This window comes from Euprymna scolopes, chromosome 4, assembly GCF_053919585.1.
Source record: "Euprymna scolopes isolate OS-2025 chromosome 4, ASM5391958v1, whole genome shotgun sequence".
In the NCBI taxonomy this organism is placed as follows: domain Eukaryota; kingdom Metazoa; phylum Mollusca; class Cephalopoda; order Sepiida; family Sepiolidae; genus Euprymna; species Euprymna scolopes.
In genome coordinates this window covers 155,728,241-155,753,508 of record NC_136485.1, presented here as the reverse complement: position 1 = coordinate 155,753,508, position 25,268 = coordinate 155,728,241, and the positions used below count along the sequence as shown (strand labels likewise).

Sequence of the window (25,268 nt, the reverse complement as noted above, 5' to 3'; positions counted from 1 at the left end):
GCTGAAACTTTTTAGAGGGTATGAAATGGTCAATACCTACAATTAACCATTCAGTTAGGTCTAATACTATAGAGGACACATCCTTTTTAAACATGGAATGCAGAGGTAGATCAGATATAAATGTACGGAAGCTATCCCAGTCAGCCTTAGTGTATCGATATACTGTACGATGAAGTGGTACGTCTGGGGACTTATTACATTTCATTTTTATCTTAATTGATACAACAGAGTGGTCGGAAGATCCAAGAGGCGACAGAACAGAAACTGAACATAGTTCAGGGCAAGTTGTGAGAAAAAGGTCTAGTAGGCTCGCATACTGGCCGTCATTATCGGGCACACGGGTAGGTTCCTGAACAATCTGAGTGAGGTCATAGGCAATGGAGAAATCATGACAGAACCTCCCCTCATCATCGGTCTTGTTTGAGTGGGTCAACCATTCGACGTTGTGAACATTGAAGTCTCCACATACGTGAATGTTAGCTGAAGGATAAGTAGAAAGGACTTGGTCAATTTTCTCAGATATGCTTTGAAAGATAGTAACTCCGCTGTTGTGGGGGCGATAGAGAGTAAATATAAATGCAGTAGTGTGAGCTAAAGCAACCCGGAAGCACATATAGGGTAAGTTAGGATCTTCCCTGGAGATGTCCCTCCCACATGGAAAGCTATCTTTAATATAGGCACATATTCCATGCCCATGGCGATCTTGGGGGTCAGATTTAGAAGTTAAGTTAGAGTATCCTGTAATTGCAAACTCATCTAGGGAAATAGCCTGTCCAATGCCAGTTTCACTTAAAAATAAAAGGTCTGGTTTAGTCTCCTGTAATTGGGTTTCAACCTCTGGAAGGTTAGAACGTAGACCCCTGATGTTGGAGAAGGAGACATGGTAGTAGGGGTTTACGTTGGAAGTTGGATAACCGGGTTTAATCGTGTATAATTTTTATATTAAAACAGCTAAATTTGTAAAAAAAAAAAAAAAAAAAAAAAAAAATACTTGATAAATTCACGTGATTTTCGGAATATGACATGTTTGTTCCGTGACGAGAACATAAAGATTTTTCTGCAATTTCGTGTTTTAAAATAGATTTAATTCTAAATAAGCACCATATTATTATTATTATTATTATTATTATTATTATTATTATTATTATTATAGGGAGATAACTATGACTTCGACTAAATTAACTAAAATACACTTAAAAAAAAAATTAATTAGCCTCTGTGCCCATTATTTAGAATGTACATGAACTGCTATCATTTAGTGACACTTTATTTTAGCATTTTTAACGTTTGAACAATAGATGTATTATTAATGTACTGACCATTTTAAAGAAGTTTGTGCTATCATTTAAAATAACCTTTGGAATATGTTTTAATTATTGAAAGTGTAATAATTCTATATTTCTTATCCCCATTATGGAGACACTATGATTACTAGGTCTATGACAATAGAATTCTTATTGTTTTGACTCTCGAGTATATATCCAACACAGATACAGTTAGTTAATCAATCGATAACCACATCACTATTTAAAACATATAAGATATTAACGGATATATACTCGAGAGTCCAAACAATGAAAAGAATATTCTCTTGTTATAGTCCGAATGATAACTATTAATATATTACTGTGAGATAAAGGTAAACAAGTGATATACGTGTATGTTTTCAGACATGAAAGTACAGCAACTCCGTTTTTACAAAATTGCAGTTACCTCCCTTACAATATAATACGGATTTTTTTTTTTTTTTGATAGCGTCGTTTTTATCTCTAGTGTAAATTCAACATTAGATATATTAAAAAATGGAGTTTTTTAAAAATGCAATATAGACATATCAGTTTTTTTTTTTTTTTTTTAATTATGGAAGCAGATCACATTTTTACTGTGAATAAAATTGGTAAATAAACTAATTTAATTTAGTATTTGACGAAATTTCTGAGTACTGTTGCTGCTCAGCAGAGCAACAGCAGCAATGCTGCTGTTGCTCTTCTATTTACTTACCTTCCCACGAGGGCAAAGTTAGACACCAGGTGTGGGTTTTAATGTGGGGAAAATCCAACTTCCCCAAAAGGGCACTTTGGATCAGAACAAAAATAAATATTTAGAAATTACCTCAGTATAAAAGGATTTTCTTTCATTGACCGAGGATACACTTTGTAATATTTATTTGCACAATATATATATAAAAAAAATACAAATTGAACAAATAAGACACGAAGCCAATCAAAAGTGTGAGGATAATGGATGTCGTTGATCATCCTTGGTTACAAATACTTTAAATTGTCTATCTCGCTCTTAACTAGAAATATCTCAATCACCACAGTACCACATTCACTTCAGGGGATGCCGAACTTAAATTAAACCCAAATTTTAAAAATGTTTTATTGGATCATAAATATGTACACAGATTTCATTTAAAGGTCAAGAAAATTTAATTTACTGAATTTTTTTTCTCCGTGTCGTTGTTATTTACATTAAAGACATATTTTGAACAACTGAGATGTACAATAGTAAAAAAAAATTACTATTTTATATTTAACTTATGCTTCTAAGTAAAATTATTAAGAGCTAATTAATTTAAACTTAACTGTATGCATCGAGAAATTTATTATGTATTCAAATTTATGCAAACTTTGTTGCATTTCTTAAACAAGCATGGGTATCAGTTTCAAATGATTCCTGAAAGATGAAATAAATAAACTGCCTGATCAATATTTGCTCGAGAAAGAACTAATTTTTTAATTATCTCTATTGTCGGTTTTCAATCAAAATCTTTGGAGAGAAAAAAAAAATCAATTATAAAAAAAAAATACACACACAACAAACAAACAAAAAATAAACACTAACCACCGATACAGACTGATTCTAATTTGAGATTCATTTTCTTCACATTTTAAAAACAATTTTCTTCCCCATGCCAAAAACTTTCCCATGTGTTACATATTTTAGTAAATTTGCAACGTTTTCTAATCAGATAAATAAGTTTCAACAAAAAGTATTTTTACTCTTTGTTTGTATCGAATGATTCCAAATAAAGTTAAAAGCTCTGACAAGACAACTCAAAACACGTGATCATTTTTTTTTTTGTTTTTGTGTATGTGGTTCCTCCCATCATAAATCTGTAGAAAGTGAAAATTATGAAAGCGAACAGAGGAAACTTTTGCACATTCAAAAACAATTTCATTTTTAAGAAAATTAAAATTTATATTACCGAACTTTTTCTTTTGGATGTGGAGTGATTATCTGGATTATTCAGACAAATATTCTTATATTGGTTATTTTTGCGACGTTTCGGTTAATTTAACACACTAACCTCTTCAAGTGTATCTTTTCAAATCCAGGAATCTTTGTGTTGAACTCTGAAATCTACAAAATTTCTATCGAAACCTTTATTTAATCCACACAGGTTCATAGTTCTCGTTCTATCAGTGAATCAAATAAAAGGCTGAGTTTGTAGATCAAATAAAGAGTTGAGGATTAAACAAAAATGAAAATTATTCCTTTTTAAAGGAGCTACATTTTATTTCTTGAGTAGTTTTATAAACATTAATTTTATCATTGAAACTGTATGTTTATTTTTTTTTTTTTTCAAATATAAATCTATAAATTATTTAGGATTTTTTAATAGCACAAACCCTTGCTGTTCTCAGCCAAGTTAATTTGATAATACATGTTTGTTTCATTTATATCTGAAAATCATTGCCTGCTTGAGTGATGTCAAATGTAGTGAACAGACATAACACGACGATATCGATGATAATAATAATAATAATAATAATAATAATAATAATAATAATAATGGTTAATACTTTGTACCGTGAAGGTAGATATCTTATCAGCTGGAGAAGGTTGAGGTTGCTGAGCTTTCAAAAGAATAATGACACAGAATAAATATGAATTATTCTTACCATTCACTCTCAAGAGCACCTGTCGAGATATCCTGTCTCTAGTACTGACTTGACACACGTATACACCCCCATGTCTTTTCTGGACATTTTTTATCAATAGATTCCACTCATTTGAATTTTCTACGTGACTCACAGATACACTGGAATCTTTCACATACGTGTAAGTTCCAATTGTCCAGGGATGAGGGTCGGATGCCTTTCGCCACATTACCTGGAAATAAGGAAAACAAACAAACATGTTAAGGTGAGTAGGGAGCAATAAATACAATATATAATAAATACAATATATAATAAATACAATATATAATATATATAATATATATAATATATAATATATATAATATATATAATAAATACAATATATAATATATACAATATATAATAAATACAATATATAATAAATACAATATATAATATATATAATATATACAATATATAATATATATAATAAATACAATATATAATATATATAATATATATAATAAATACAATATATAATATATATAATATATATAATAAATACAATATATAATATATACAATATATAATAAATACAATATATAATATATATAATATATATAATAAATATAATATATACAATATATAATATATACAATATATAATATATACAATATATAATATATACAATATATAATATATACAATATATAATATATACAATATATAATATATACAATAAATATAATATATAATAAATACAATATATAATAAATACAATATATAATATATATAATAAATACAATATATAATAAATACAATATATAATATATATAATAAATACAATATATAATATATACAATATATAATATATACAATATATAATAAATACAATATATAATATATAATAAATACACTATATAATAAATACAATATATAATATATATAATAAATACAATATATAATATATATAATAAATATAATATATAATAAATACAATATATAATAAATACAATATATACAATATATAATATATACAATATATAATATATACAATATATAATATATACAATATATAATATATACAATATATAATATATATAATAAATACAATATATAATATATATAATAAATATAATATATACAATATAATGAAAACGGGGCAATACTTCTTCAGGTAAAATATTTTAATATACAGCATGAAACAATAAATTTATTGCTTTTTAAAAAAAATAATACTACAGCTTTATTTTTAAACTTTTATTGAAAAAAAAAATCAATTCAGGTAACTTGAATAATCAAGTTACCTGAATTGATATTTTTTTTTTAGTAGATCTTATATCTATTCAATGTAACTGCCTTCACCCTCAATCACTGCCTTAATACAGGTTTGGAATTGAAGTATACCTTTTCCACAAGCGCTGGATGGTGGCGATCAGGCTGGCTTTGGTGTAGGAAATCATGTATGTTGGTGATATCCTCGACGTATGACCAAACAAAGTAGTCCAGCGGGTTCAGGTCACGGGAGGAGGAGGGGGGGTCCACTGAGAGAAGGGTACAAAGTCGTAGCACTCCTTCTGAAGCCAAGCCTGGGTCTCTTTGGACTTGTGGACCAGCGCCAAGTCCTGCTGCTACACCCAGGGTCTTCCAGTGGCCACCTGATTGCACCAGGATATCGCCACACTTTTCAGCACATCCCTTTGGTGTTGTCTTTCAAGCCAACTTCGAAGATGTGAGATATGATGTGGCCCTCACTTGAGACCACACCGAAGACCATAACTGTAGTCGTAAACTTCACTGAGCTGTGCTTTCAAACGTTTAACAGTCTGAATTTCCATTTTGAGAGTATTGGCAAAATTTAATACAGGGTTTAATTTCTACAACAAACTTATATTGAGTTTATACGCCATAAAATGAAACGACAGCAAAAAAAAACAAAAAAAAAACATATGAATAAATATCTGAAGAAGTTAAAGCATTTTTTAAATTTTTTTACCAAAATGACTGCATTCAGCATTGATCCCCCCTGTAAATGTCTGATATGCTGTAAAAAAAAAACCCAAAGGACAATATAATGATTCAAATCTCTTTTTTATCTTTATTTTTTTTTAATTTGAGATTCACCACTTATCAAGGCCTGAAGGCCATTCGAGGATAAGGGTCAATAAATGTAACGTGGTAGCATAGTAATCGTTAATAGTGAAAGTTGGGTAGAATTTGATTATTTATGGGGACAGCTCAACAAGAACTTGTTTACATTGGATTTGAAGGCTATTATGTTGTATTCAACTAGGAAGCAGGACAGCAGAACAGTTTTCTACAGGCAGGCCGTCTGAGAAAGAAGCTTTGTTCATTGAATCTGCGTTTAGATTTAGGCACAAATAGAGAGTGGGAGAAATCGTTTATAGTGGTTGCAGCTAGACGAGTGTATTTTTGTAAAAGTTTGGATTAATTGCATTCATTTATATGCGGATATTGTTGAGGAAGCCATCTTTATATAGACGAAGGCTTTTTGGTTTTTCCTTGAGGCTGTTTTAATGAATATTTATTTTCCAACACTATTTCCATAATTTTATACTTCAATTTTTTTCCCCTTTTTCTTTCTTTATATTTATTTACATCAGAATGTGTTGATCTGTTCTATTTCTGGAATAGTTAGGTTTTTTTTTTCCTAAAAAACAAACAAACTTATTCTAGAATTCTTTAGCACCATTGATAAATTTGCACATTTTAGGATAGATATTTTTTTTTTTTTTTAAATTTTTTAACTTATGATTATTATTAATTTATCTCAATATATAATGCTCGATGAATTGAGCTGGTATTACCCAGGATTCATTATGCTCAAATTTGTTTTGTAAATATTTCTATGCTCTACAACTATGCCTTTTATGTTATGTTCAATATCTAATCTAAAAGTGAATATGGTTTTGATTGAAAAAAAAAAAAAAAAAAAAAAAAAAAAAAAAGATGCAAAGCACAAGGAAAAAGTGATTAAACAATGATTTCGTTTATAAAGAAAAGAATGAGAAACGTAATCATAAGTAAACCTTGAACAAATAATAATAGCCACAAACGATAACTCTTACTAAAGGAATACAAGTTATCCCTCATTATCTGATTTTTCTTACGAGGTGACATCATTAAGTTTCCATACTTTTTTTTTCATATGGGCACTTTTATTGATAGTACACACGTGAAACTCTAGTCCCCTTCGAAGTAATCTCCTCCGGCTGCAATGCACTTGTATCGTTCCAAGAACTTCTGGAAGGCCCCATGGAAGTCCTCTTGTGTGAGAGTGTCAATGACCACTCTCGTCACAGGCTCTTTCATCTCCTCACTTGTTTCATAATGGCAGTCTCTAAAGTTTTCCTTGAGCTTTAGGAATAACCAGAAATCTCAGGAAGCAAGGTATGGACTATAGAAGGGATGAGGAACTGTCTTGATGCTCATCATGACAACGTCTTTCTCTCTGATCTTCTCTGAGCACTTTTGAGACAAACTTTGGGCAAATATTCTGCATTCTGTTCCTCAATAATTGTGTGTACAGTTCCCACACTGACATCAAACTCACTTATTGTTTCTATAGACACACGACGGTCCTTATTCTAAAAATTCTTTATTTGGCCAATCAACTCTGGTGTTTTGACTTCCTATCTCCTCCCACACTTCTCATCATCCCTCATAGACTCCCTGATTTCCTTGAATCTCTTATGCCACTCAAAAACTGATGTTTGATTCATGCAAGATGGTCCCAAAACGGTCTGAAGCATTTCATAGGTTTCTTTTGCATTTTTTCCAAGTTTAAAACAGAATTTTATGGCATATCGTTCTTCTAAAGTGTCCTCACGTAAGCTTTAGTAGGGTGCATTCCAATTCCTACTGTAACTGTTCATTTGAACCTGAAATCATAAAAATTTGCCAGTCACCTCGTAAGATGTATAGCAATAACATGCTGAATTTTCAAGAGTCTGCAACAATTTTAAAATGCTGGTACAAAAAAAGTCAGATAGGTTAAGCCTTTTAATCGGTTTTTGGCCGAAAATTTGGCTGCCAAGGGATCAAAGTTCAAAAGATTTGACCTTTGCAGTCTCTAGCAAACTATTCAGCCAATTTTGGATCTAAACATTTGAAATTTTACATAAAGAGTATTCAGACATGCATCAAGCTTTTTAATTGGTTTCTGGACAAAAATTTGGCTGCCAAGAGGGCACAGTTGAAAGAGTTGAACTTTGCAGACTCTACCAAAGTCCTCCGTCAATTTTGGGTCTAAACACTTGAAATTTTAGATGTAGGTTACCTGAATATGAGTCAACATTTTTAATACACAAATATATATATATATATATATATATGTTATGAACAGTACATAGGCTTAAGTCGGGGTGAACTGCTATTAACAAATAAAGAAGATCAGAAGTTACACAATTACGTTTTGAAAATAACATCTGAGATGAGAATAGTTATCCAAATACTGCAAAGTTTATATAAGAAAATACATTTCGGAATTAAATTACGTAATCATTTTTGCATTTTTAAATCAAGATGTTTATTTTTGGAACCATTATTAAATTACAAATTCACTCCCCCCCCAAAAAAAAAAAAATCTATATAATATATATAATTTAAATTTTAAAATTAAAATTAAATTTATATATTTGATAAAAAGAAAAGCCGAATCGGTTATTTTAAATTCAAATATTTTTAACAATTTTGCTGATGATTATTATTTAAAATAAAATGGACCAGAATAGATAATGCTTTGTATTTTTCATTTTTTCCTACTAAGAAGTCACGGTTTATCGAGGCCAAAAAGCCACTCGAAGATAAGGGTTAATAACAGTTTATGGCAAGTATTTATTGACATTGGAGTTGAAGACGACCATGTTGTAGTCTGCAAAGAAACAGTATCATAGTAATGTGTTTTGTAGCTGGGAACGTCTTTCTTGGTTGGTTGGTTGGTTGGTTGGTTGTTTTACGGCATATCAACCCTTTTTAGGTCATTTAATGCCGAATCCAGTGATTTTGAAGAAAAAGTTTTTAAGAATATATATTTTTTTCAAGTCGGTTTCTATTTAACCCATAGTTGGGACCCTAACAGATACTACCACTCCGGGTCAGAGGGGACTTGGAAGCAATGGCAATTAAGGGTGGCTCCACAAACGCCAAAGCCCGCAAGCTGGGGCCTCACCATCGGATATAGTTTGTTGCCATATCTGGGCAGGAGCTGCTAAAAACAGCCTATCCTGCCTTGACAGAGTACAAAATAGACTTCGTGGCTTAGTGGGGGATGCCCTTTTCTCTTCCCTGCAACCTCTCTCCCACAGAAGAGACGTTGCGAGCCTATCCTTGTTTTATCGTTATTTCCATGGCAGATGCTCGTCTGAACTCCAATCTCTGGTCCCCCCTCGCCAATCATTCATGAAAAACACCCGTCTAGCTGAATCCACTGTGAAAAATTTCCCCCACTCTATATCTGTGCCTAAATCAAAACGCGGATTCCATGAACAAAGCTTCTTTCTTAGAACTGCACGCCTGTGGAACTCTGTTCCGTCTGCCTGCTTCCCACCGGACTACAACTTGGATGTCTTCAAGTCCAATGTTAACAAATTCCTAATGAACCGCCCCCTTAATTAAACACTTCATCAAATCTCCACACTAAGGTAATGTACTTGCACTAACCCTTATCCCTGAGTGGCTTCCGGGCCTTGATAAGTGGTGATCACTGTGTAAAAAAAAAAGAAAAAAAAAAGGTCATATCCAGGACCGTCTTTCTTGAACTCTTTAGAAGTTGTTTATGCCCTTGCATAACATACGTAGCATTCCACCATTCAGAATTGTTGAATTTTAACCATTTATTAAGAACAAAATTATTTGGTTATAGGCTGTTTGTCAAAATACAAACAGTAAATAAGCGTTCAGTATAAAACTGAGTTGGGTTGGGGGGGCGGAAGCAGGAGGCTTATTCTGTTGGTAATTATATAAACAGAAAGAAGTTTATGACAACTTTTAAACAAAATCTGCAGAGATATGAAAATATTTCGGAGACAGTGTGGGAAAACAAAACGAAACAAACATTGAGAACCATTTTGAAAACAAACAAACCACAAAAAAAACAAACAAACAAACAAAAACAAACTCTCAGACAATCTGCAGATTGCTACAAGCACAGAACAATTATCATGTGTTTTTATGATATAATTATGTGACATCTTAATTGTTACTGTTGTTATTAAGGTAATTTGCTCTGTTTGTTATAGAAAAGTATCGATTGGACATTCTATTTTTTTAAAAAAATCAGCATTAACAAGAAAATTGGCAGTGAGAAAGACAATCTTGTGCAGCAATGATTTGTACATATAATTTTTCTTTGTTATTGAGAAAGAAATGTTTGATGGTAGTTGCTAAATGTAGTAGTTAAGTTTCTTTCTTTTTTTTTAATTATTTAGTTTGCTTTGGTTTGCCTGTTAATTTGAGTTATTTAATGTAGAAGCACTTAATACCTGTTGTAAATGGCGTCGTCATCATCATGACTTCCAAACCAACCTATCTCTGGCCAGGCTTTTATTCATATCTCTTTATCTCAAGTTCATCCTTACAAATTCCTCCCACATTTTTCTTGGCTTTCCTGGTGGATTCACCCTACTACCTCAACAGTTCTACATCTACGGATCCAATAACTGTCACCCATTCTTTTAGCGTGGCCATACCATCGGTCTATTGAAACCTGGTCAGTGAAGGCTAAGGACATGCGTTGCATGGGAAGAAATGATGTGATGGATGTGCAATGTGAGTCTTAGACAAGCTTAATTCTGACGACCTCAGAAAAAGAGACAATTTGGATGATATAGGGAGTTAAATGCTGAACAGTTGAGATAACATGGCCAGTTCACGGAGAGAAGGCGAAGAAAGACATTGGTGGAAGTTAGAAGGAATCGAGAGAAAGATGAATAAATTAAGACCTATCCAGAGATAGATTAGTTTGGATGTTAATTTCTAGAAGTTGTCTACGATAGTATTTAGTGTTTCACATTGTTAAAATTCACAAAAAAAAAAAAAAAAAATGAGAGGTATCTAAAATTTTATGAAGGGATTTCAAACCCTTTTGCATAAAACTGAATTAAACTAAATAAATTTTGGATCCCTTGTTCTGGCATTTGTGTTCTTAAATTAATGATTGGTTAATTAGTTTATGAATAAATCCCGTAATTACAGATGCATAAGCATAAGAAAAATCATAACTAATGCTCTGCTTATCATTGAGCATATTTTGATAAACATCAGTTTCATATATATATATATATATATATTGAGCTTTTTATCGGTTTTATATATATATATATATATATATATATATATATAATTCAATTTACCAAATTTCCACTACTAACGATTAGTACAATAATATCCCATTGACTACTGTACACTCATTAACCCTTGTTCTCGAGTGACTTCTAGGTCTTGATAAGTAGTGACTCCTAAGTAATATATATATATATTTTTATATACATATATCTGTGTAGTAGGTATACTCATAAAGTGCACTTTTTATCAGTTTGTGAACTTTCTTGATTAAAAATTAATAAGTTTTCCATTATCAACAAAACTGTAAACTTAATTAGGAATTATTTGATATTGCACTAAAGATAATATTTTAAATATTATTTCTCCCATAAAAAATAATCATTTTTCCAAATGGCAATTATTCTAGAATCTCCCGAGCCTGTAAAATACCATTGCATGACAGTTCATAATTTCTATTAAAACAACAAAAAGTAAAATGCAGATTCTAGAAGAGATCTACTTTTAAAAGCAAGTATGTTTACTTTATTTCAAATTATACTGAATTTTATCTTTCACTTCATCATTGATTGTAGGCTGAGACTTACTCCAGGTCTCTGTTGAAGGCAATGGCCTTCTGGGAATCTGTTTGCTTGCAGCTGAAAAGTATCGATGTAAGTGCAAAAACACTAGAACATCACCATTGCTTCAAAACATTTACTATTGATAATGGCTCGATGAAAATAAAAGTATAGTTAGGTAAAATTATTTGTGTGCCTCCTCCTATATTTTTATATTGCCTTTTTGGTACTCATGCACTTATTGATCCGTGCTGAAATAATAACGTTATTATTTAAAAAGCCATTCTTAACATGGGGAGGGTCTTTTGTACCTATTCTGTACTTTAACCTTACAATTAAATAAAAAAACATATCATAAAACTTAAATTAAACTTGGAAATACGATTTAAAAAATAGCGCGGATCAGTAAATGCATTAGCACTGTCTTTTTTTTATGGCGAACTAGCAGGGAAACCCAATGTTGCTTGGGATTGAATGCTGAACACTGTCCTTTTTAACTATTTTCACTATGCTTATAACACCATATTACATTAATTTCGTTTATTTTGTTTTTTTGTCAGCCTGGTTTATTTCATTATCTGTTTATTTCTTATAATATCTGCGTATAGATAGATAGTTACATCTTGCCCACAACACCATGATGTGACACAAAGTCGGGAAAGTGTGTATGTCAAACAAGCTCCCTTAAAGGAATGGCACTATTGTCTGGGCATCCCTGTCAGTATGCCCTAGTTAGGGCACCCCAGACAGCAAGCAATTAACTTAACCCACCCAAAAGCTAGATGACAAAGCCTGAGAGGGTGGACCTTCTGGATAATACCCAGGTGGTATACCTCAGTTCGATAGGTGCAGAGCTAGTTCCTGGCCCTGCACCTACTGGGCTGATTGTCAAGAACGGATTCTTGACTGGTACTAGTCTACCCAGTCTCCAAGCAACCAAGTAGCAAGGAGACTCATCCTCATAATTCCAAAGAATATAATGAGGATTTCTGTGTATAGGCATAAAAGTTGTCTGTTCCTGACAACAGGAAATAACTAGGAGTAATCTCCCCTGAACAGGAAGTTACCAGTGCTGATCTCCTGATAGCTATATATAGCAGAGACCTGGGAGCAGCCATTTGGTTTTTTTTCCATAGAGCTCAGTAATGAGCTGCCAGCACACATTTTCCCACTTTACAATCTAGTCTTAGTTTATATCTCTTGTTTGCTTTTTAAATTCCTCTAATCTCTACCCCCCCTCCCCAAAATATGAATATTACCTTGATACTTTGCTTTCCCTTCTCTGTATCACTTCAATCAACAATAATTCCATTGTTAAAATATTTGCTGATCACTGACCATATCCAGCATTGGAATTTCTACAAGCAATATTTTTTTCTTAATCAGTTTAGTCAGTCAGTATATTTCTTTAACTGTATACAATATTTTTTTGTTACATAACTTAATAAGTCCATAAAAAAAATGAATGCTCCATTTTTTTTCTGTTCTTATTTCTTTTAATGCAATTAAATTTTGGTCAGCTATCAATCACAATGCACCAAACCTGTACATTTGCCACTGCTATCACCAATCAGGTACATATAACTTTAACACAATCATCTTGTTAACAAATTCACCTGTTATTTTCCATTTATCTACTATCTTCTAACGCGATGTTGAGCTTGTCTTGTTGATTTTGTTATTAGAAGTTTCTTACTTTTCTTTCTGTCTCTATCTATCTATCTATCTATCTGTCTGTCTGTTTGTCTCTCTTTTCCTCTCATTTTTCTGGTGCTACCAAATCAGGCTGTTTGAAGATACCAGCTTTCTGACTTAAAGTGCACCAAACACTGATGTTTTTTTTTTCTTTTCCATTGTAAAACTCAATCATGTTCTGCAAAGTTAAAAACAAGGACAGCAATTTTCTTTCTTCAAAACCAAACTAAATACCAGGGAAAAAATATGAAGAACTTGAAGCATAGAAGCTTTTACCAAAATGACTGACCCCCCCCCCCCAAAAAAAGGGTTGATATGCCATAAAACAAAAAAACAAAACTAAACACCATGAATAAATATTTGAAGATATAAAGAATTAAAACATAAAAGCTCTTACCAGAATAACTGGGATCAACATTAAATAACCCGAAAAGGGTTGATATGCCATAGAAAAAAACAACTAAATCAAATCCTCTTGATCTTGTGAACTTTCTACCGGCTGAGTTATCGAGTTTAATTTCGGGATTTTCTTAATTATTTTTGTAAATATTATTTTCTCTCCTTCATATTTAAATTGTAAAAAATATCTTATGTTAAAGCACCAGGCATCACACGGTGTCAGAGTAAAAGGGGAGGGGATAATAGAGACCATGTTAAGCAAGATCAAATGTTAGGCAAGAGGGATATATTTATAACTAGCCGTACCTATGACCCAATACATCACAACAACTACTATTTCATTATTCTATTTTGATTTGATTAAAAAGATGCTAAATTGTACCTATTTACTATGCCTCCCCACGGGACAGAGTTAGACACCAGGGTCGTTTTTTAACATGGAGAAAAGGTACAAAAATAAAAATTGTCTCAGTCGTGAAGGATTTCTCCTCCACCGAAATAGAACAAGAAATAGAAGTGCAGCATCTGAAGAACAGATACTACACTTTGAGATATTAAATCTTTTATTCATGTTAAAAAAATACAGAAAAAAAATCAACGATGAACAAAAAACTTAGGCACATGGCCAACTCAAAAGGGGGGATTTTGGGGGTCGTTGGTCATCCTTGTCACTCCAGAACTAAACAAAGTCAAAAGTTTCTCCCAGCTAGTATCTTCTTTCACCATAATACCGCATTCACCCTTTCATATTGGGAGACGTCCTAGTAACTCCCAATTTTTAAAACATTTTTTATTGACGTGTAAAAACAAAAAAGATAACAATAAAATGGTAACAATAATTCATTTGTGTCGAGGGAAGGGGAAGAAAAAACAAAAGGTGATTAGTAGGACCCTCCCAACCCCGTCTAGTTGATAGACTGCCCGTTCCACTAGGTTTGTAAAAGGAACCTCGCTTCTGCGGGTCAGTCTCTAGGTGGGGATGCCCTCTAGATGGGGGTGAATGGAGAAAAGAAAATTTTTGTGGGTAAGCGATGGAGGTTAGTTTGTATTTCTTTTTCTCCAAGATGGGTAAAATTTAGAGGAAGGGGTGAAAACAAAAATTGCAGGTAAGAGGGGATGGGGATCTTGGAGGCTTCCTAATCGGGGAGGGATGGAACACACACTCAGCTAGCTGAGAGACTACTTGTTTAATTTAACTTTACAGAACTGCGCGTTCCACACCTAGGCGGGGAACACGTATTCAAATTTGGCTCCTCTTCGTACACACAGACTTGCCACATGTATCCATCTTCTGTCAAATGCCGCGCGATGCAGCCTTCTTCTATCACATCTGATCTTCACCCGTAGTTGGTGTTTAAAGAACGCGATCAGATCTTGATCAGAAAAAGACAACACCCCCCGGCAACCTTGCAGACGCGACGTCCAAATCACCATTCTCGCCACGGCCAGGATCGTAACGTAGACCATTTGTCTTTTCCGGTCCCACGGCGGTCTCACGTTGTCCACAACATTGGATACAGTAATTGGGCGAGGATGCTCAGGATCGATGCGAGCCATCACCCCACTGACATACGACCAGTACTGGCGGAGTTCGCGGCAATCGAAGAAAGCGTGATCCGTAGTTTCCACGGCCGTTGTCCCACAACGGGGACAATCAGGTGACTCCAGAAACCCAGAACTGCATTGTATGTTGTTGAGTGGAAGTGCATTTCGGGCCAATCGCCAGGTCAGAGAGAACTCCGAATTGTTCAGATGACTCGAACCTGGCGCCCAGCTCCACGCGGAGCGGATCTCACTCTGCTGCCACCCCAAACGCGCGCATAGCGGGTCGTCAGCGGCCCCCTTCACTAGATCCCTGTGGAGTTCCCTACGGGTAGCAGTCACAAGGTCACTGGACCTTGGTAGTCGTTTTAGCGCGGCTCGGCACTCTTTCATGTAGACAGATTCTCCCCGCGGCCTGCGACGGCTCTCGATGGAAGGGTCGAGAACGAGGTCGGGGAAGGCGGCAGTAACCACGGGGTGCCACGGTTGGTCATCCTGCATATAGTGGCTCAGGAAGGCCAGCCTCTCAGCATCTCGATGACACTTCAAGTCTGGCATTCCCAAGCCTCCCTCACACGGACGTTGAATACAGACCAGTCTGCTCACCCAGTGTCTTCCTCTGTCCCAAAGGAGCGAGGACAAGAGTTCGACAAGAGCTTTTAGGTGTTGTGCAGGCAGGGGAAGTACAGCCAGTCGGTAAAGGATGAGAGGAAAGACGTAAGTGGCGCACGCCTCAGCTCTACCTTTTAAGGAAAGTTTCCTAGGAAGCCACGAATTGACTGCAGCCTCCACCTTTGACCGTACCTCCAACCAATTCTTGTCAAGCTGGAGACCCGGTCCGAACCACACGCCGAGGATCCGGACCGGGCCATCTGTCCAGCTGAAGGGCGCAGGGAGGTTTGCGTTGCCACTCCATGCGCCCAACCGCAGTCCTACTGACTTGTTGCGGTTTATCTTGGCCCCTGTGATTCTTTCGTACTGTGTGAGTGCCTCCGACACGACCTCAATGTCTCTGAAGCCCGACACGAAGATCGTGACATCATCGGCGAACGCGGATACCTTGGCAGCTGAGCCGCCAGGCAGAGCCATTCCGCGCAGGGCCGAATTTGCCTCCCCATGTCTCAGCTTGCGGAGAAGAGGCTCCAAAGCCAGGACATAAAGCAGGGGCGACAGCGGACAACCCTGACGAACCGACCGAGAGATAACAAAGGGTTTCGAGCGCTTTCCGTTCACTTGCACGACAGCCATGGGCTGTCGATACATTATGGAGATCCACTTGCAAAAGTCCGGTTTAAAACCGGCGGCCTCTAAGACAGATGCCAGGAAACGATGGTCGACCCTATCGAAAGCTTTGGACTGATCTAAGTTTATCAGCGCGGCTTCCGTGTCGTCATCTATTCCCCCCTCTAGGATCATGCGGATCAGGTGCAAGTTGTTCTGAATCGATCTCCCCTTCACAGCGTAGTTCTGTTCCGGTTCAACCAACTCGTTGATAACAACCTGCAGCCGATTCGACAGGACCTTGGCCAAAATCTTCAACTCTGTGTTTAGCAGAGTTATGGGCCTGTAGTCGTCTAACTCTTCCCCTCCATGCCCGTCACCTTTTTCAGCAATGTGATCACTCCCTTGGTCACCTGCCTTGGGATGGATCCCTGAGCAAACCAATGGTTGAACATATCCGTCAGAAGAGGCAGAAACATGGGCGACAGCCTCAAGTACAGTTCGTATGGCAGACCATCAAGTCCTGGCGATCTGTCACAGCTGACCTGCTTCAGCGCAGTAAAGACCTCCTGCTCCATCACCCGGCCCTCGCAACTAGCCGCTCTAGCCGCTCTAGCCGCCTCGAGGCGGGGAGAGTCGGCCAAATAGTCGCTAAACTCAAGGACCGGAAGATCGGGCTGCTGCGTAAAACGCTCCTCGAAATGTTCTCGAAACCCCTCGCAGATCTCCTGAGTCGATTCCAGGGTGCGTCCATTCGGATGTTTTATTTTTGCAATGTATTTGTCCGAGTCACGCCTAGAAACCTCACGGCGCACGTCTGCATCAGAATTGACTGCTTCGTTGCCTATCTTTCTAAGCCTAGCTCTAACTACTTGGCCTTCGTAATGCTCGCTAGTCTCGCGTAGAAGGTCCTGCTTAGCTAGTTCCTGACTAACCCTATCACCCTCCCCCGTAGCCTGGGCTAGTTTCTGCTCTAGCTTCTTCTTCGTCTTGGCCTTATCTAGTGCGAGGCGCTGGGCATACTTGACGGAGAAGCTTCTGATCTTGGCTTTGAGACCTAACCACCACTTACTCCCGGTAACCGCCCCCACTAGTGCCTTTTTAATCAATTCTCTTAACTGATCTTGGAAGTCTTGTATCTCCAGAAGGGAGGTGTTTAACTTCCAGTACCCCGCTAACTTAGGCCTATTTCCTAGCTTCAGCCGGGCCATAACTAATTTATGGTCCGTCTGGCCTAGCCAAGTGAACGTGGGACAAGATAAGAAGTCTACTTCGCCTCTCCTAACTAACATCCTGTCCAAATAGGTATTTGGATAGGAGGAAACACTATTGGTCCACGTCCACATCTCCCGCCCTGGATGCTCGAACCGAAACCTGTCGACCAGACCGCATCTAGCCATCAGATCAGCCAGGCTGGACTCGCACCTCTCCGATCCTCTAGCTCCGCCTCCTACCTTATCTATGTCGGGGTCTAAGATGGAATTCCAATCCCCCATTAGCACTACCCGCTTCCGACAATCTACAAACGCGTCAAGCTGACTGAAGAATGAGACCCTCTCACGAGCGGTGCTGGGCGCATGAACCGCAATCACCCGAAACACAGAATCTTTTACGGCAACATCGGCCACAACCAGCCTACCCACCGCATCTTTATGGACAACGTCGACCGTCGCCGACAGGGTACGTTTAACCAGCACGGAAACTCCCTTCCCCCGCGGGCTGCCATATGCTGAGAAAACCTCAAAGTCTCGGGCCAGCACCTGACAGTCCACAGAGGAAACGAAATGCGTCTCCTGAATCGCAGCAACATCCACTCCCAGGGACAAGAGGTCGTGCCGGAGGCGAGCCGCCCGGCCCGATGATCTCAAGCCCTTCGCATTCAGACTAGCCAAATTCAAAGCCATGGTACCTACCTTAAGGTGTGTTACACTCAGCTCCGAAGTCAGCCGGGGAAAGGACACCGACGTTGTGTGCAATGCTCAAGGTGGTCAGGTTTTTCATGTCCTGACCTTCTCTCACAATGCCGCCGACATCCAAAGGGTAAGTCAATTTAAGGGCCCTATAGAGTGACGGATGGACCAACACTGGGACCCTTCCCTTGCATTGTGTTGCGAGTTCCTCAAGGGAAGGGTCATTTTTCCTAATCAGTTCAATTCCCGGACCAGCCCCTTCAGCGGCTTCCAGCATTGTCCACACGTTGGTTTTGCAGGCCTCAGGAAGCCTGACGAAAGTTGTTAGCCGTGGGGCGTCCGGAAAATTAGAGGGGACATTAACGTCTTTTCCCCCTATCTGTTGGAAGTCCAGCAGAGGTTTTAAATTTTTTCTCTGCCGGTGTGGTAAGCCCATTGCCACAGACAGGGGGTCTACAAAACAAAGTTCCTCTCTCGTTTCGAGGGCGAGAGTCCCTGTTGGAGTGAGTCCGTAAGTGGGAGAATCTGAAGGGTCTCTCCCCCTCCCGGGTTCATTCTTTTCTTTCTGGGATGGCGGCTCAATTTGCATTGGTGTGGGGACGAGTGTCTGTGTGGTGTCTGGTGTTGGTGTTGGTGCGGTGTCTGGTGTTGGTGTGGTGTCTGGTGTTGGTGTTGGTGCGGTGTCTGGTGTTGGTGTTGGTGCAGTTTCTGGTGTTGGTGCAGTGTCTGGTGTTGGTGCGGTGTCTGATGTTGGTGTTAGTGCGGTGTCTAGTGTTGGTGCAGTATGTGGTATGGGGGTGGAAGTGGGTTGTGTTGTTGTTAGAGGTGGTGTATGCTCACAGGGAGTGGGGGCTGCCTTTTCTTCCCCTTTCCTTTTCTTTTTTATTCTTTTGAATGAACCGGGGAGTGGTGAGGTTGAGTTCCTCTCCCTCTCACTAGCAGATTCATCCTCAGAGGAGCAGTGTTTTCTTCGCTTGATCCCCGTCTCAATTGGTGTGGGGACCGTTGGTTGTTGCTGCTCCTCTAATTGTTGTTTCTCCGGTTGGTGCTGTATCTTTTCTGGTTGCTGCAGCCGTTTTTGTTGCTGCTGCTGCTGCTGTTCTGGCTGTTGCTGCTGCTGCTGCTGTTTTTGTTGTTGCCGCTGTTTTCGTGGCATTGGTTGTGGCATTGGCCGCGGCAGCTGATGTTGTAGCTGCGGCTGGTTCAACGGCTGGTTTGGCTGCTGCTGCTGTGTCTGCTGCCATGGCTGTTGCTGCGGCTGTTGTGGAGGCTGCTGTTGTTGTTGCTGCCTCAGTTGTTCGGTTGGTTGTGGGACGGTTGCAGATGGGATTGTGGGCTTCCGTTTCCGCCTCATTACCGTGATCCATTCCTCCCCTTTGGCCTCCTGCACAGTTTTGGGTTTCCTCGGTGCTGGGGTTGGTGCTCCGGTTGCAGGAGTTGTGACAGCCTGTTTGGACACTGGTGCTGTCTCAGAGGTTGGGACCGCCTTTAGTGTCACTTGAGTAGGAGTTGACCTTTGAGGGCAGCTCTTGGCCATGTGACCCTGTTTTTGGCAGAACCAGCAGTGTGGACGACGCCCCTCCACTACTACTGTCATAGTTGCCTCCTTAAATGTCAGCTGTGCTGGTATCGCCTGGAAGCCTTCTTTCTTTAGCCTCATGGCCACAGTGTAGCTGCCCAAGTGCATGCCGGTTTTCGACCGCACTGGGGTTATTTTTTCCACCTCGCCGAACTGTGTGAAGAAGGATCCCAGGATTTCTGCTGATATTTGCATAGGTACATTGAATACCTGCACCCGGGTCCTTGTCCTGCCCTGGTATTCGGGCTTTAGTTTTATTCTCCCATACTTAATTTCCTGTAGGGAGAGTCTCTCCGCATCTTCCTTGGTGGGTAGGAGGATGTCCCACATGGCGTAGCTCCTCTGGTACAGGTATAATACCGGGATGTTTAGCTTGTGTAGGAGCCCTGCCATGTCTTCCTTTTTCATCCCTAGGAGGCGGTTTTCCGGCATATCCGAGATGATGAGGGAGAGCACTCTGTCTTCGATTGCCTCCCAAGCACCTGGCACTGGTTTAATTTCTGCCCCCTCTATGTATTGTCTGTACTTGGTCAAGTACAAGTCTCTATACTCTTGAGGGGACAGTTGCTTCTCTACAGTCTTCCCCCATGCCGACCCTCTTGTTGGTGTTGGATCTTTGGTGAGGTTGGACTGTTTTTGCTGTTCCTTGGCGGAAGGGTTGCTATTTTGAGGGGCATTTCCCTTTCCGCTTTCCTTTGGGACCGACTCTCCCTGCTCTATACTTCTTCCAGGAAATACTTCCCTTTTTGGGGAGTCGGCCTCCTGGGGAGCATTGTCCTCTTTATTGTCCTTGGGAGCTTTTGCCCCTTTTGTTTTTTTGGGGGGGTCTAGGCTGTATGCCCCCTCGTTTTCTTGATTTGCTCCCCTTTTGGGGCAGTAGCCCTCCTGGGGAGCACTGTCTCTCTTATCGTCCTTTGGGGCTACTGCCTCTTGATTTTTGTTGTCAGAGCGGGATGCCCTGTCCAACATTGTTTTTTCTCCCCTTTGTGGGGAGTCGCCCTCTTGGGGAGCACTGTCTCCCTTATCGTCCTTTGGGGCTACTGCCTCTTGATTTTTGTTGTCGGAACGGGATGCCCCGTCCAACATTGTTTTTTCTTCCCTTTGTGGGGAGTCGCCCTCTTGGGGAGCTGCTGGTGAGTTTTCTCCCTTCTGGGGGGCGTCCTTCGGTTTAGTGTCCGGGCGGTATGCCCCGTTGCTTTTTGCTTCCCCTATTGGGGAGTCGTCCTCTTGGGGAGCAGTTTTTCTTGTGGTAGCCCCCTGGCTGGGGGTATCGCTATTGGTGGTCCCCGGGCTGGGGGTGTCCATTTTTGAAAAAAGCTCTCTCTTCCCTGTATAATTCACCAAAATGAGTGACGTGGAGTCGGCGTCCAAAGTGGGAGCCGACTTTGGCGCCAAAAAGAAGTGGCGCCAAAGGCGGCAGGAGGGGAGATAGAACTGAGAGAGGGAGTGGGAAGTTAGTGGAGGGAAGAGAGAAAGTGTTTCCGACCCTCCCTCGCGGGGAAGGTCGTAAATTACTACACTTTGATCTTGGCCCGAGGGCCAAGAAAAGGCATTGATAATGAACCTGTATCCGGCTGATGCTAAATTGTAGCTTATCTGTTAATGCATTCCTCTTGGAGAGAGAGAGAGAGAGAGAGAGAGAGAGAGAGAGAGAGAGGTTACCTCCCCACCCTTCTAACTATGAACTTTTTTTACTACTCACATGTTTCATCAGCTAACTTAGATATATTAATCATATTATTTGGATTCTTTGGACTACTGTGCTCATCTTGAGTGTGAGTTTCAAAACGTTTCGGCCGATGTAACCTCTGACCTTCTTGAGGTGTATCTTGTCGAACTCAGGAATGTTTCTGTCGAACTCAGCAATTTGGATGAAATTTCGAACGGAACCCTTTATTTACTTCACAGAGGTAGCATATTGATGTTCCATCAGCCATAACTGGATAGAGGTCTTACGCAATTCACAATTATATTTTTTGGTCACCAACACTGAGAATTGAACCTTTAACAAGAACCCATCGCACAGTGGTTACATTACTTAGAAAAATCAACTGCAAAAGTGACATTCTTCTGAAGGATGAAGGTTCAATTCTCAGTGTGGGCGATCGAAAAATACAATCATTTAGAACCTTTATCCAGTCATATCTGACGGAACAAAAGAATGCTACCTCCGTGAAGTAAATAAAAAGGTTCCATTCTAAATTCCCGAGTTTGTCAGAAACATTTCTGAGTTTAACAAGATACACCTGAAAAAGGCCGAAGCTTTCATCGACCAAAACGTTGTGAAACTGACATTCAAGATAAGAATAGTAGTTCGAAGAATCAAAATAATATGAATAACCAATACTAAAAACATTCAGAAACATAAAATATTTCATTTAAATTACCTCCCTTGAAATTTAACAAACTTGAAATTTTAAGAGAAGTTTTGGTCATTTATATTTATTCTTTTTTTTTTTTTTTAAATTAAATAACTTCAATTACTGGCAATATCGACAAAACAATTGCTTGCACGCACACGCACACACACACACACACACACACACATATCCATTCACGTGAGATCACCTTTTTCTTCACCCTATTCGCTCTGCTTCACTACTTGTTACCAAGTAAGATCTATGACTTAGTTGTAGTGTCATTAAATATTTTTGCAAGCAAAATCCGATCCCGTATTTTGCTAAATCCTACCCTCTGATGAGAAGGAAAGCATTTCTTTGAAACTCTGCGGATTAAGGACTATCCACTTATTTTGTGCTTCCTTTTTAAAATTAAATATGTTTTTAACTCTTTTTCAAAGTATGTTTTAACATGTTTTATTAACTACTTGTTCTTGTGTGTGTGTGTGTGTGTGTGTGTCTATATATATGAAAATATAACAAAATTACAAATGTCTAACCCCAAACATTAACTTATTATAAACTGTTTAAAAATAGTTATGAAATTTGCATTCTATGACATATACATTATTTCAAAAGATTATATTATTGGTTTAAATAACAGTCGGCCATTTTGATGGCAATATACGTGTGTGAAATGGAAACGTCTTTTGCCTTTATTCTATTTAGATAGTCGGTACTTAAGTAGTTAGCTAGTGAAACAGCATCAAGTTGGCTTTAAAACTGTTTTCATGTACAACCTGGAAAGGAAAATGGTAATAGAAAGTTCCTAGGTTTTTATGATGCAGCCCATCTGGCCGAGAAAGATGGAAATTAAATAAATTTATATCATAGACATTCAAAGTTCATCCATTCATCCCAAGGCAGCTTCCAGCTATCACAAAGGGGTGGATTAAGATGATTTTTAGATTCTAAATAAAACCTCTGAGAAAGAACATTCAACAATAATCACATTTGATGCCGTGACCAGTATAAAATCTGTTATTGTGTGTGTAGACATTCATCTAATACGCTATAACTATTTTATAACTGATATATTTTATCCTAATTTTTTTTTTCAGTTTCAATTTCATTATTTATTACTGATACACTATTATTTATTATTGAATTTTATTATTATTTTATCATTATTATTTATTATTATTATTTATTTTATTATGTTTTTATTTATTACATTTACATTATTTATTGTTTATTACTACTGATTATTGATTATTGATGTTTATTTCTACTATTACATTATTTATTGTTTATTACATTATTTATTACATTTATTATATTTTTATTTATTTTTATTATTATTTATTTTATTATTATTTATTATTTTATTATTATTTTATCATTATTATTTATTATTGAATTTTATTATTGAATTTGCTACTTATTATTTATTACTGATACACGAAAATGCATTAAAAATGTAGATATGCGGAGCATTGCACAGAATGCCTTTTTATTAAAGTGATATAAGAAAAATGAAACCTGTATAATTTTAATAATGAATATAAAGTCTTAATATTTTAAAAAGCAACATGTCATAAAGATATAAGAATTTTAAAGGTTTATAAAATTTCTTATTGTTGTGATAGGATCCAAATAAATTAGCATATATGGAGTGTCAACCATATGAATATGGTTGGTACCGTAAAGACGGGAGAAACTCAATGAGATCGAGAGTCAACAACTACCCAGCCGACACCTTCTCCAGGGACGGTCTCCCCATAACTATACCGATGGACTCTATGTAAATATTGCATATACTTTCTTGCTCTCAATATATCTGTTTTATTTTACTTTTGTGTTGTAGTTATTTATTTCCATGTGTTCAGTCGTTTCAACACTTATGTAGACCACTACAAAATAAATTAAGCAAAATATCACATCCCCCCCTCTCTTTTTCTCTTGAAAAAGTACATCACATGAAATTGTTCAAGGACTAATATTTCATTGGTGAAGTAGATCATGTGACTATGTTGTTCAGAAATATCTGAGACAATTCTAAATGTATTTCTTTTCTTTTTTTACAATCAGTCCATCAACAGATATATTAAATGTCGAGACTTCTGTGTGGATTAGAATACATTTTACATAATTTAATTTATAGACATTTTAATGCTAATTCATGACACACAGAGAATTGAATTATATTTCTTTAAAAGAATGTTAATTAAAAAAAAAATTATCATCTACTTTTTTTTTGTTAAGTAATGAATGAAATAGTTTAATAGATGTTTTCTATAATCAAAAACAAAAAAGTCCGATATGAGGTTATGTAAAAAAAAATAGATTTAATATTTTAAAAGCTTCTTTTTGTGAATGGCAAAAATACAAAATTGTTTTAACAGTAATCAAATAGTTTTTACTCCTTGGTGAATCACTTAAAAGGAAATATTATTTTTGTTTCACAGAAAAGAAATTAACTTAACCGTTTTTTTTTTTATCACAGCATGAAAATAAATTTATCCAGGATTTCAAAACTAGTTTGGTTATTTGTTCAATTATATTTTACTGCATAAACAACATGAACAAAAATAAGTTTTTCTTTTTATGCAGTTGGTTTGTCCTTCAAATGTTCATGCTACAAAGCAAAAAGCACCTATTTCTCATTCGATACTCCTTCTACAAGCTGACCCTTTGTAAGAATGAGGTCGTCCTCCCAGGGATTACATCTTTCTTCTGTAGGGGTTAGTTTATTGCTGGTTGCTTAAGGCACCTCTACTTGGAATGCTCAGAGATTCGTCGAGGTATCTTTTTTACTCTCCCAACAGAGCTGCTTTTTTCAACCAATAAGCTGAC

General features: G+C 37.3%; 1 protein-coding gene across 17 annotated transcripts in view; it reads right to left on the bottom strand.

Annotated features, from left to right (window-relative positions):
- Positions 1-25,268, bottom strand: part of LOC145269663 (zwei Ig domain protein zig-8-like) — a 1,012,799-nt gene that overhangs the window by 259,317 nt on the left and 728,214 nt on the right. For all 17 annotated transcript variants that reach the window (XM_080125478.1, XM_080125377.1, XM_080125391.1 and 14 more), the window contains exon 3: positions 3,909-4,119. In XM_080125478.1, the coding sequence (XP_079981604.1) occupies positions 3,909-4,119 (211 nt within the window). The remainder of the gene's footprint in view (positions 1-3,908; positions 4,120-25,268) is intronic.